Source organism: Neomonachus schauinslandi, chromosome 8 (assembly GCF_002201575.2).
Source record: "Neomonachus schauinslandi chromosome 8, ASM220157v2, whole genome shotgun sequence".
Taxonomy (NCBI): Eukaryota; Metazoa; Chordata; class Mammalia; order Carnivora; family Phocidae; genus Neomonachus; species Neomonachus schauinslandi.
The window spans coordinates 3,707,690-3,721,717 of NC_058410.1; the positions used below are offsets into that span (position 1 = coordinate 3,707,690).

A 14,028-nucleotide genomic window follows, 5' to 3' on the forward strand; every position below is an offset into this window, starting at 1 on the left:
TGGCACAAAGGGTCTAGGGATCTCTGGAGCCAAAGCCCTTGGTAAGGGTTCCACCCTCATGATTTAAGCATTTCCCAGAGGCTGTACCTACTAATGCCATCACTTTTGGGAATTAGGATTTAACATTTGAATTTGGAGGGGCAGGACACAAACATTCAGACCGTAGCGTAGCATGGATATTATTTTATTCTTTGGATTATAATCCAGTACTGCTTTATTTTGTTACTCAAATGGTTCCATGTGCAAATCATTGGGAGCTCTTTCAATCAACTTTTATATCCTTTTGACATACGCACTCACTTTGTGTGTTTCATATATACACACTTAGCACTTCCTTACTTTATGGAAACAAGATGCTCCAAGTTCACCTTATATATTTTGTGTACTTGTCCTAGACTCAGCCATTTCTCCAAGTAGCTGTGGTTCCTTTTATTGGAGAGTGGTATTAGAAACCAAGATCTGGCTGCTACGTATACTTGTTGGTCCTGGCATATTGTTGCTTGTAGGTCCTCTCAGCTAACAGAGCAAGGACATGTGTGTGCGTGGCTGACCTGAGTGTACACAGAGTATATCTACCAGTATTTCAATGTTTAGCCGTCTGTATCTGTATTAAGCTAAATATGAGTTCATACTGACGTGTCAAAGTCTAATCCGTTACCCTATAGATTACTCTAGACTCCTTTTGCTTATCTATAACATCCTACTCTACCATTGAGAAGCCTCATTCCCACCATCTACTTATTTAATTGTTCGGTTTCAATATAAATGAATAGTGGTGTGAGAATTGTTAAACTCTACCTGCCGTAAGATAACTTTATCAACTAGAGTACAGTGATTCCGTGGAGTTTCTTTTGCTTTTAGTCTTACAGATTCCATTCATTTCTTTCTTTCTTTCTTTTTTTTTTTAAGATTTTATTTATTTATTTGAAAGAGAGAGAGACAGTGAGAGAGGGAAAACAAGCAGGGGGAATGGGAGAGGGAAAAGCAGACTTCCCACTGAGCAGATTCCACTCATTTCTAAAGTTACTCAGGTCAGCACCTTATCCCCCACCTCCTTCAGTAAGGTTGTTTTATACATTTGTCATACATTTAGATTCTTGTGCCATATCCTGCCTTCCATTCTGGGGTAGCCTGACTTTCTAAATGATTTCTTAAAATTTTACAACATCTGTGGATTTTGACAAATACATAATGTCACTTACTCACCATTATAGTATCATATGGGATAGTTTCACCACCATAAAAGATGTGCTGTGCTTCAGCCATTCAGTCTTAATCCCTTCCCCTCGAACATCTAGCAACCAATGATCTTTTTACTCTCGCTGTAGTTTTGCCTTTTCCAGAATGTTGTAATTGCAATTACACAATATACAGCCTTTTCATGTTCGCTTTTTGCACTTAGCAATATGCATTTAAGCCTAATCCATGTTTTTCATGGCTTGTTAGCTCATTTCTCTCTTTTTTAAAAAAGATTTTTATTTATTTATCAGAGAGAGAGAGAGAATGTGCACGCCCACAAGCAGGGGGGAGGGGCGAAGGAAGAAAGAGTGGATCATGACCTGAGCCAAAGGCAGATGCTTAACAGACTGAGCCACCCAGGCACCCTTCATTAGCTTATTTCTCTTTATTGCTAAATAATATTTAATTGTATGGATATCCCACAACTTGTGTATTCACTTGCCTATTGCAGGACATTTTTGGTACTTTAAGTTTTGTATAGTAATGAATAAAGCTGCTGTGAACATTGACGTGCAGGTTTTTGTGTGGACGTAAGTCTTCAAGTCAGTTGAGTAAATAGTTAGTAGTGTGATTGCTAGGTCATATTGTAAGATTATAGTTAGCTTTATTAGAAACTGCCAAACAGTCTTCCAAAGTAACTCCCATTTTGCATTCTTATTAGCAGCAAATGAGAATTTTTGGTGCTGCATATCCTTGCCAAAATTGACAGTCAGTTTTCGGATATTAGCCATTCTAATAGGCATGTAGTGGAATCTCATTTTTGTTTTAACTTCAGTTCACTAATGACAGATGAACATCTTTTCATATGCTTATTTATCATATCTGTATCTTCTTTGATGACATGTGTTCAGATCTTTGACTCATTTTTAATTGGGTTATCTTCTTGTTGAGTTTTAAGTGTTCTTTGTGTATTTTAGACGCAAGTCCTTTAATCTGATATGTAATATGGCAAGCAGGACTTGTATAATCATGCACTAAGATGAAATGAGATGACAAGGGGGATGAGTCAGTTATGACTTTATATTTCCAGCCTGGGTCTCTGGGAAAATGGAGAGTACCAGGAGCAGAGAGAGTAAAGCTGAGAGTTGAAATCACTTTGGGAGGATGTGGGACAGAGATGACTCACTTAATTTTGAGGCAAGATGGAAGAATACCCAAGAACTGGAGATGAAAAAGATAGTACAATTCTTGATTCAGATTTTGCTGTCATCATTATAGGTTATGGAAGAGGAGAGGTAAGGAGCAAATCAGAAGTTAGGATAAGAACAATACAGTGTTGTGTCACAAAAGTGATGAAGTTTTAAGAGGGAATCAAATGTCAGCTATGAAAGACTGAAGGACATGATTGAAGAGAATGGGAAGTTCTCATTGTCTATCTTCTTGAAGGTCAAATCAGCTATTAGTTTACTTCAATATCCTGTGCCTTTCGTATCTGAGGACTGTAATTTACTCTGTCAGGAGAACTCTGTCTTACTTTATTCAGGCTTTTATCTTTAGCACCTTGTAGAATTTCTCAAATTGAATTTTACATCACTGGAGGTCTTTTGCCACATGAGCACAGATGGGGGTCTTATTTTTCTTTTATCTAATACAATTATATAATTATATATCCATATCTGTCTATCTATAGTTTAAATTGACTGTGGAAGTACTGGATTCATTGAAAAAAATTATTTGCCTTCTCAACTTACCATTCTCTTGAAGAATCCTAACAGTTGTGACTTTAGTCCCCAACAGAACTAATTAACATGTGTTAATTGTGTGGCTGGTCTGGTGGTGGGAACATGCAGCCTGTTCCCTGGAGTCATAAAGATATGCTTCCTTTTCTTCTTTTCTGCCTCTGAAAGGACAATTTTCTGCTTCCTTTTTTACCTGACTATCCCGAAGGATGGTAGTAATTTACTGAATAATTCACAGAGAGGATATAACAGTAAAAATAATTGCCATCATGGAGTAATAATTATTGATAGCCTGTTTGTGATTTGGAGTTGTCTAATGAATGGCATACCCACATGAAGTGCCTGTTTCGAAACATATGATTTTATATGTTCAACATGAAAATGTGTAGAAGTACTGTGTTTGAAAATCCTATGTATATTTAACAGTTGTTATTAGACTGAAAATATTTCAGTGAAACTGATTACTTACATGGAATATGAATGGACAAATGTCAATTACTCTGAGCTGAATACTAGTTTTATCACTGGATTCAGTGCCCCTGAGAGAAAGGAGAATTTGTGCTGTAAACAGTGAAAGATAGGAATCTATTCAGTAAACATTGTTTTAGCACCTAAAATGTACCAGCACTATATTCTCCTGTTCGCCTATCTGGCTAGAGTTTCACTTACCTTGCGAATTAAAGCTATGGTAACTATTTACAGGAAGGTCTAAGTACTTTGTAGGGCTTACCTTTACAGCGTTGAAGTGCACCATGGCCTCCAGGACAACACTGGGATCTGCTCTTGGAAAACAGCTGTCACGTGATACGATGTCTATAGTTTAAAACTGCTAAAGATTTAACCTTTGTCTTTTTTACTATTTTTTCATAGTAGCAAAATATACATAACATAAGATTTGCCATTTTAACCACTTCAGGTCTATAATTCAGTGGCAGTAATTATACTCGCAACATGTACTATAACCGTTACCTCTGTCCACTTCTAAAACTTGGCCTTCACCCAAAACAGAATTCTGTACCTATTAAGTCATAATTCCCATGCTTCCCTCCCTCAGCTCACTGTAACTGCTAATCTGCTCTGTCTCTATGAAGTTGCCTATTCTAGCTATTTCATGTAAGTGGAATCATACAATAATCATCCCTTGTGTCTGGCTTTTTTTAACTTACCATATTGTTTTCAAGGTTCCTCCATGTTGTAACATGTATCAGAACTTAAGTCTTCTTCATAGATGAATAATATTCCATTGTATGTGTATATATCTTTACATTCATTTTCTATCTTAAATCAATCTTAGCATAATGTGTCATTTTTCTATATTTTTGATGCTTATGAAGGTGTCATCTAGGTTAATTTTATTCTTTCTAATTCTTTTACAGGTTTGACAGATGAAAAAGTGAAGGCATATCTTTCTCTTCATCCCCAGGTGTTAGACGAATTTGTATCTGAAAGTGTTAGTGCAGAGACTGTAGAAAAATGGCTGAAGAGGAAAAACAACAAACCAGAAGGTAAGATCTTATTCAGATTGAGTGTGGATTATTTTCTAGTTTATAGTGACAAGAAAACTGCTGGAAAGTAACATATAAAGTAGACAAAATTGGCATTTTAATTCTGTGAAAGTTTTATTCTGTTTAAAAAGATAAAATAAGTTAGAATGAGGGGAAATAAATAAGGTCCTTGACTCAAAAAAACTTGCAAAGAACTTTTGAAAATTTATTTAGACATGACCATATTGAAAAATGCAGAAGTCAATATTAGACTTGATTTTATTTAATGATTGTTATTAATGATTGCACAATGTTCTTTATATTTCAAAAATATATTTATATTATTACTTTTACAAAAAGAAGTCTTTAAACAATTTTTCTATGGACACAGTAGGTAAAGAACTCTTGACTTTGCATTAGATGTTTTGTTCACACTCATGAACTTAAGATGCTGTTATATTTACAAAAAAAAGAAATGTGGGCTCGAAGGGGATGTGAAGTGAAATAAATTTCCCTCTATGTTGAATATGTATTAATGTATTGGATTTGATTGGATTTGAATATTTTAGTATGATTTTAATTTTAAATGAATCTATATTTGGCTAAATAGGACTTATTTCTATGAATATTCTTCTTATAGTAGAAAATTATGTTACATGATTTTAACTATATGAAGAACTTTTATGTTAAAAACAAAAATACATGCTATTTTTCTGGAAATTTATTTAGTGTAACAAAATGCTATAAAGCTTAAAAATGCCGGTAGTTTAAAAATGATCACTATAAAATGTTATGCTATTAGAACTGTGGTACTAGTATGCTGCTTGGAGCTGATTTTCCTCCGTTTTCAAAGTTTCTGTAATTTTCTGACATAATTTTTATATTAAAGAGATAAATATTTCCAGAAGAGAGCTTTTGGCATCAAGGCACAAATTAGATTTTAGAGTACATGTGTGGGCGCCTGGGTGGCTCAGTTGGTTAAACATCCGACTCTTGATCTCAGCTCAGGTCTTGATCTCAAGGTCGTGCATTTGAGCCCCTCATTGGGCTCCATGCGCCCACTTAAAGTAAAGTAGATGTGCATGAGTATGTTGTGTGTGTGTTTATGGATTGAGAGGGAGGGGTAAGGGAGAGGGAGAGAGAAATATAAATACGTCAGAGAAATGTATTCTTTTCAAAACAACCATAACATTTAATATTAAAAACAAAGCTTGAAATGGCATATCTCAGTTATTACAAACCTCAAACGTTTGAAAACAATTGAGATGTTTGACACTTTCAAAAGTATGACTGCGTTGTGCTTTAGGCACATCATATAAAGATGCAGATTTCAACTTGCTATGTAATGATGGATCATGATATAGTGTAAGAATAAAGGATATTTGTGAGATAGGAAACTGAGGATAGGTCCTAGAAAATGAAAAAATTTGCATACTCTTTTAATGTTACAATGATAGTTAACTCTTAGATTTTTATAAATATTTGAATGTGTCATTCCTTATCTTTCAAATCTGTTTTCTGTATTAGTTAATCAAATAATACCTTAAACTGTTGAGTACATATACTCAAGAGTTAAATGATTATTAAGAATAGCTGAGTGTAACTGAAGCAATGCTCAGTTATACCTGAAGAAAAACTTGTGGTTGGACGGAGATGATCTGGCTGGTGGCCCTGCAGAGGGCTACAGATGGTTGCAGGGATCAGGAACAAAAAGAGTTTGAATGAGGTGTGACTTGGGGCTTCCAAGCTGGTGGTGGGGACACACACAGCCCAAGGATGCAGGCAGCTTGCAGTGCAAGTGCAAACCGGAGTCTTTCATTCTACCACTGCAGCCTGGTGGGACCCTGTCACCCCTTCTTCCCAGGGAGTTTATCACGAGAATGTATCTCAAGACATCCACTTTATGTTCAGTGAGATTCTGTAGCGCAGCCCTTGCAGAGGGTGTAGGAACGAGGTGTAGCACGAATCTTGTGTGAATGGCATTGCCCAGTTTTCTTTGAAATACAGAAAGCCAGCTAAATATCTTTATTTCATTTATGTAATTATGGATTAAGGTAGTGGTCAGTTGAAGCATTTTGTTTCTTTTCCCTTGCTCCCTCCTCATTATTTTTTTAAAAATTGTGTTTTCCTCAACTAGGCCTTATTCTCCTTCCAAATTGCTCCATTGAAAATGTTTTGAGGAAGGACATCTTTGTGGACAGGGTTTTTAGGGAGTGTTTCCGTTTCCATGGCGGACCCAGGAACAAAGTGTGACAGCTAGAAGTTCTGGGAGAATAGTTTGTTGAAAATGAGTGGGACAGGCCTATCCAGATTATTTTATTTTGTGTCAGTTTAGTAAAAGAAAATGAACCAAGGAAAACTGTGCTGGAGTAAATAACTTGCACAATGCTTTATACAGTATAAGTACTCACTAAACATTTATTTTATTTCTTTTTTAACCACTGATAAGCCAGCCTCATGTGGAAATGATCTACACTGTGGGGGAAATTGTGTAATGGTATATTCTGTTTAGAGAAAGATCATGTTTGAAAATTCAGATTTATTAAACAAATGAATAATGGGATGATTATTTGCATTAAAAATTATGTTTGCTTTTAAAATGGTCAACTTTCACACTGCTTGTGTTTTTTTAATGATGACGTCATACTGTTAAAAAAGCTAGTTTTTCTTCATTCATTTAGTATTTTATTGAGCACCTACTCACTTAGTGCACAGAGCCAAAATGCTGAAGAAGTGGAGAATGCGTAGCATGTTTTACTTGAACTGTGGCAGTATTTACAATGCATCAGTATTGGGTGACCATAGAGCAGTTGTCATTTCCAAGGAGTTTCACGTATATCAACCCTTTCCGTCTGATTACAACAAGTGAAGGTAAGGCAGTCTGGTCATTTGGCAGATTTTGAAATTGCACTGAGGGTAGCTAAAGGATCCCTGGAGGTCCAGCATCTGGTTCTTGACAGTCCCCAGACAGTGACTCTGAGCTGACAGTGACTGGAGGGCGTAGACTGGGAGTCATGGTTATGTTTGTGTCCCTTACCAACAACACGCCTGATGCATGGTGGAGGGGTTCGCTAAACATTTTTGAATGAACGAATAAATAGATGGAGTCTATCTAACTAAGTTAGATTGTCAGCCTCCAGGTGAACCTCTGTTCTTCACTTGGTTTTCATATTGTGCCTGATACCGGAACTACTCGTATGCTCTTCTTATCTCCCCACTACTCGTTTAAAAGCTTCTTGAGGGAAGGGGTTATGTAATACGTAGTTTTAAATCCCTCAAGGTACCTTGTCTTTCATGTTTTCAGCAAACTATGTGTGAAGCACGGTTGAGGTACTCGGTGGTTATGTTTCTGAGGAGCTTGCAGTCAAACAAATAGAGGAAGAGAGTAGTCCTTCTGGTTAGTCTGACAGTGAGGTCGAGCATAGTCCAGGCTGGAGTCTCTGAGCCAGAGTGGGCTGTGGGGGGGTCCACATCACAGTGGATCACTCTGCTTTGTGTTGACAGAGAAAGGGGGTTGGGAAAGGGTGAACCACCACATGTCTTCAGAGATTTAAATTTCTGAAGTCTTTACTTTACTGTTTTCGGTTTAATTTTATTGCTTTTATAGCACTTGCATTTTAAATGCATAAAGTTCTATCGGTAGTTGTGAGGCAGATTGCCTTTTGAAGGTGGACCTCTGATCCTGAATTCTACATTTGACAGGCCCAGCTGGCATGCATCAGGCCTCCGATTACTAAACTATTTAACGTCTACACAAGTATCAAGGTGTAAATATAAAATTAATCAATAAACATTAGGGGATGGTGAATCTTGTGACAACATCCTAAGATGGAATACAGTTTTACATCCCTAATGCCATTTCAGTATTTCAGTTATGTTCAGGGAGGATCATGAATTACCTTGACCATCAGCAATGTCCCCTTTTGGCTTCTAATGTAAAAAACTGTTAGTGGACAATGCTGGTGATATCAGAAGGGGTGTGTGAAGAAGTGAGAACGCTGGAAGTCGGTATACTATATTTGGCATCTTCTGGTATTAGAATAATATTTAAATACATGGATTTTGTTTACAATCCCCAAAATGTAACTGTGATACTCATATTCTAAAGGGAAACTGTTTGGCATTCAAGAGAGTGATTGATTGAACCCAGATCATTTAAGAATTATGAGTAGCAGTGTCATCTTTTATGTCTAATTTTATTAGACATAATATGATGCATGGTGGAGGGGTTCGCTAAACATTTTTGTTTATTATTGTGCTTATATTATTGTGCTTATCTATTATTGTTGTGCTTATATATCTAAAATATTAAATAGCAGACCCTATCACTATCAGTGTACCTATAAATGCCCAATAATAATGAAAATATGGGTACTGTCAACTGCCTTAAATATTTTCAACAAATACATGAATGTTTTCTTTTTTTACTCAAAGAATATAGTTACTATGTATTTTTCACCTCTCCATGATTATAGAGATGGAATAATTTTCATTCAAATAAAACTACTAAATATTTCATACCTAAAATTAGTGAGATTTAAATCATGCCCCCTAAACCTACTATATGCAGCCTGAAATGAAGATTAAATAGCATTTGTCTGCTTAGTATATAACAGATGTTTTCTGTACTCGTGTTTATAATGTGGTGGGATTTTAAATAATGGGGCACAAATTACTTTTCCAAAGCATGCAGTGTTAGAAGATTTTAGTAAGTAGGACAATAAAAATTATGTGTTAACTGTTAATATATGTCATGAATAAGGAAAAAAATCATTGAAATGGTTTACTTGGAACTTCATTTTGGGCACTTTCTTTTCCTTGAAATTGCTTCATCTCAAATATGGAAATTACATTTTCACATAGAAATTTCATATCTCTTTCTTTTCTTTCTTTTTTTTTTTTTGGAATGGAAATAAAATGTGTTGAATGCCTTGTTTGAATTATAAATAAATGTAATTCACAATCTGGTAACTGGAAGGGGAATAAAGTTTATTTGCAAAGAGTTACTTGATGTATTCCATTAATTCTGATAATTGTTCATATTATTGCAAAGATGTATCTTAATATATTCTTTCTTGAGAGTGTTTGGGCTCTGTAGCAATCTTATCAAGTTGATTGGGATTTTGATAACTTTAAAGATTAATTCAGATCATCACAAATGTTGTTAGTAATTATGAAACTAATTCAAACAATTTTAATAGCTTTGTTACAAGCTAGATTGATTTCTGAAGCAGTTTTTCTAGTGTCTATAAAGTTCCTATCAGTGGTAGCTATTATTTGTACATTCAACATCATTACTACATTTCCTAAGTTAAAGTTTTGTTTATAAGTGATTTTAATGAATGAAAATATTAGGAGCTAATGGATTTTTGAAAATACTTTGTTTTCATTGGTGTTTCTTTTTATACGAGTTGTATTTTCTAATTGCACATGTAGTAGAACAAGATGCTTAATTTAAAATCATTGAGTCTATTTAGGGGCACCTGGGTGGCTCAGTCGTTAAGCGTCTGCCTTCGGCTCAGGTCATGATCCTGGGATCCCAGGTCCTGGGATCGAGCCCCACGTCAGGCTCCCTGCTCGGCAGGAAGCCTGCTTCTCCCTCTCCCTCTGCCACTCCTACTGCTTGTGCTCTGCAGCTCTCTCTCTGTCAAATAAATAAATAAAATCTTAAAAAAAAATTAAATAAAATCATTGAATCTATTTAATAGAATTCCTTTCAGCATTCAAAATTTTGTTTCACTTAACACAGATTTGAAAACTAAAATGAAAACTTGTGAGATGAGTGGTATAACCATTTCTGTTTTTTTTTCAATCTACTCCTTAAAAGCTTCTGAAGGTTTAACAATGATCCAGATTATTTGATTAAAGATTGAATAATAATTTCTAGAAACATACATTTGAGTGGCCAGGTTGTAGCTAGAATATGAGCAAATAGTACTCATTTCTCTAGCTAGTCATTCAGTATGCTGACTAACAAATATTTCTTGAGTCCCTACTATGGAAATATAATTGGAGAACAAGGAATATAAACTTGTTCCCTTGAAGGTCACTTTCTGATAGGAGAAGACAAATAATAAACACATAATCACAGAATAAGGTTATTTCAGGATTTGTTGCTGGTATATTTGAAAACATCTACCATAATATAGCAAACAGAATTTTTTTTTTTTTAAGATTTTATTTATTTATTTGAGACAGAGAGAATGAGAGAGAGAGCACATGAGAGGGGGGAGGGTCAGAGGCAGAAGCAGGCTCCCTGCTGAGCAGGGAGCCCGATGCGGGACTCGATCCCGGGACTCCAGGATCATGACCTGAGCTGAAGGCAGTTGCTCAACCAACTGAGCCACCCAGGCGCCCCGCAAACAGAAATTTTTAGTAGAATTAAATTTGCTTGAGGTTTTAAGATTCACATTGTTTTTAGCCAGTCGGATGGGGCCTCTGTATTAAGCACGTATGTCTGTCTATTTGCTGTGTCCTGGTTCCCTGTGAGTCACAGGAGCCATATTTCTTGTGTTTACTGCCCTTGAAGGATTTATAATCTTCTGGTGTGGAAAGAAGGTGAGAACCTGTGAGAATACAGCAACCAAGGCTGTGTAATCCAGTGTTGAGTGGTGTGGTGTGGGTTTTCAAGACCATGCTGGGAGAACTGAGGACACCAAGAGGTATGAAAATTGAGACAGCTTTTTGTAGGAATTGGTTCTTCATCAGGGCCACTGATTCTCAAAGTGTGATTCCCCACACAAACATGGACATCACTTGGGAACTAGTTAGAAATGCCATTGGCCTTACCTTACTTAAGACCCCTGGAATCAGAAACTCCTACAGTGGGGCCTGTAGTCTGTGCTTTGACAAGCCCTTCCAGGTAATGCTAGTGCAAACTCACCTTTGAGAACCACTGTCCTGGGCATTGGAGGCCTGTGGAAGAGCAAACGAGGTCCTGGGTTGGCTGGGCGAGCAGTAGGGTCAAAAGCAGGGCGGCAGGGCTTGCTGTGATTTACTTGTAGGCTAGCCTGGAGAGGAGGGAGGGTTTGGTATGGGAAATTCTGCATAGAAGCAATTTGATAGAAGGCAGGGTGGTTGAAAGCAAAGGGTGAACCCAACAGGTCAACGCAAGCAGCGGTTGGTTAAGATGAATATGCTCGGTCGCACTCCCCCACCTTTTTTTAAGTTTTCAGACTTTTGTTTGTTTATTTGCTCTTGTTGTACTGGCAATTTTGATATATTGGGGAATAGTTTTGCTATGGATTTCATATCTTGAAAATATTTTTTCTTATTTTAAGAATGGAAGAAGATAGTGTTAACATTTTTTCTTTCTACTCTCATTTTAACTGGTTATTCATGTTCTGCATTGACTGTAATAGGAAAAGTGTCGGCGGGGGAGACTAGAGTTTGGAACTCTACCCATCCAAAATAGGTGTTTTAATTGATAGCTTCATTAAAGTATGGTGAGTTGCAGAACAGGATATATTACAATCTTTTACAAGATAATAATCATATATAATTGTGTAGACAAAGAGCTAGTAAAATATATATCATTGTGGTTGTTTCTGGATTTGGGGGATTTATAGGGAAGTTTATATTCTTTTTTTTTTTTTAAAGATTTTATTTATTTATTTGAGAGAGAGAATGAGATAGAGGGAGCATGAGAGGGGGGAGGGTCAGAGGGAGAAGCAGACCCCCCGCTGAGCAGGGAGCCCGATGCGGGACTCGATCCCGGGACTCCAGGATCATGACCTGAGCCGAAGGCAGTCGCCCAACCAACTGAGCCACCCAGGCGCCCGGGAAGTTTATATTCTCATATATGTTGCTTTTTTATTTAAAAAAAATAGAGTAAACATTTAAAGAAACTTCTGGAGTTTTTCTTGTAGGGAAAGTTTTCCCCAGGTTTCAATAATTCTAATGTAGTTTAAACCATTATCCTCTGCTTGTTTGGCTGCTTTTCCATCGCAAGGGATAATAAACAATGTATATTCACTAATCCCTTACTGGCTTTTTTCTGCATTTTGCTTCTCCCCTCATAATATGTTATCACTGGTCATTTAGATTGTTACATAGGAAGTTGGTGGCTGAAATGCGGTCTAGAAAAATACACAGCTCAATTTCTGTCCCAGAGTCATCATTTTAGGTTTAAAATTAATTCATTTTACTAAAATTTGCCAACTATCTACTATGTGCTTAGCATTTGTTAAGTATTGGACATGAATTCAGTTGTAATGGAACTTACTGTTTCTTTTTTTTTTTTTTTTAAAGATTTTATTTATTTATTTGACAGAGAGATAGAGAGCACAAGTAGGCAGAGAGGCAGGCAGAGGGAGAGGGAGAAGCAGGCCCCCCGCTGAGCAGGGAGCCCGATGCGGGGCTCGATCCCAGGACCCTGGGATCATGACCTGAGCCGAAGGCAGACGCTTAATGACTGAGCCACCCAGGCGCCCCATGAACTTACTGTTTCTAAAGGGGGCAAAAAAATTTTTAAGGTTTATTCTCTTAGTGACTTTCAATTATTCTATACAGCAATGTTAACTATAGTCACCATATTGTACATTATATCCTCAGTACTTATTTGTCTTATAATTTGAAGTTTGTAACTTTTGACCAGTTTTACCCAGTCTCCCCACCCTAAATAAATTATATAATATGCTAAGGTTGAAAGTATTTCCTCTAAGATCAGGAGCAAGACAAGGGTGCCCACTCTCGCCACTCCTATTTGACATGGTACTGAAAGTCCTAGCCTGAGCAGTCAGGCAAGAAAAAGAAATAAAAGGCATCAGAATTGGAAACAAAGAAGTAAAATGTCTCTATTTGCAGATGACAGGATTTTACATACAGAAGACCCTAAAGACCTCCACCAAAAAATTGTTAGATCTTATCAATGAAGTCAGTATAGTTGCAGGATACAAAATTAACATACAAAAATCAGTACTGTTTCTGTACACAAAGAATAAATTATCTGAAAAAGAAATAAAGTGGTTTCATTTACAGTAGTATCAAAAACAATAAAATTAGGAATACATTGGGAATACAATACTTAGGAGTACATTTACTCGAGGTGAAAGATCGCTAGTATGAAAACTACAGGACTTTGATGAAAGAAATTGAGGAAAGCACAAGTAAATGGAGAGGTATCCTGTATTCACAGGTTGGAAGAATTAATATTGTTAAAATGTCAATACTACCATCAGAGAAAGACATATATCATATGACCTCACTGATACGAGGAATTCTTAATCTCAGGAAACAAACTGAGGGTTGCTGGAGTGGGGAGTGAGGTGGGAGGGATGGGGTGGCTGGGTGATAGACATTGGGGAGGGTATGTGCTATGGTGAGCGCTGTGAATTGTGTAAGACTGTTGAATCACAGACCTGTGCCTCTGAAACAAATAATACATTATATGTTAAAAAAAAAAAAAAAGAAGATAGCAAGAGGGGAAGAATGAAGCGGGGGAAATCGGAGGGGGAGACGAACCATGAGAGACGATGGACTCTGAAAAACAAACTGAGGGTTCTAGAGAGGAGGGGGGTGGGTGGATGGGTTAGACTGGTGATGGGTATTAAAGAGGGCACGTACTGAATGGAGCACTGGGTGTTATATGCAAACAATGAATCATGGAATACTACATCAAAAGCTAA

General features: G+C 36.8%; 1 protein-coding gene across 1 annotated transcript in view; it reads left to right on the forward strand.

Annotated features, from left to right (window-relative positions):
- The first annotated feature begins 2,381 nt into the window (after window positions 1-2,381).
- Window positions 2,382-14,028, forward strand: part of PDE10A (phosphodiesterase 10A) — a 175,705-nt gene continuing 164,058 nt past the window's right edge. The window contains exons 1-3 of the mRNA XM_021693209.1: window positions 2,382-2,474; window positions 2,626-2,680; window positions 4,295-4,423. Coding sequence (XP_021548884.1) covers window positions 2,382-2,474; window positions 2,626-2,680; window positions 4,295-4,423 — 277 coding nt within the window. The remainder of the gene's footprint in view (window positions 2,475-2,625; window positions 2,681-4,294; window positions 4,424-14,028) is intronic.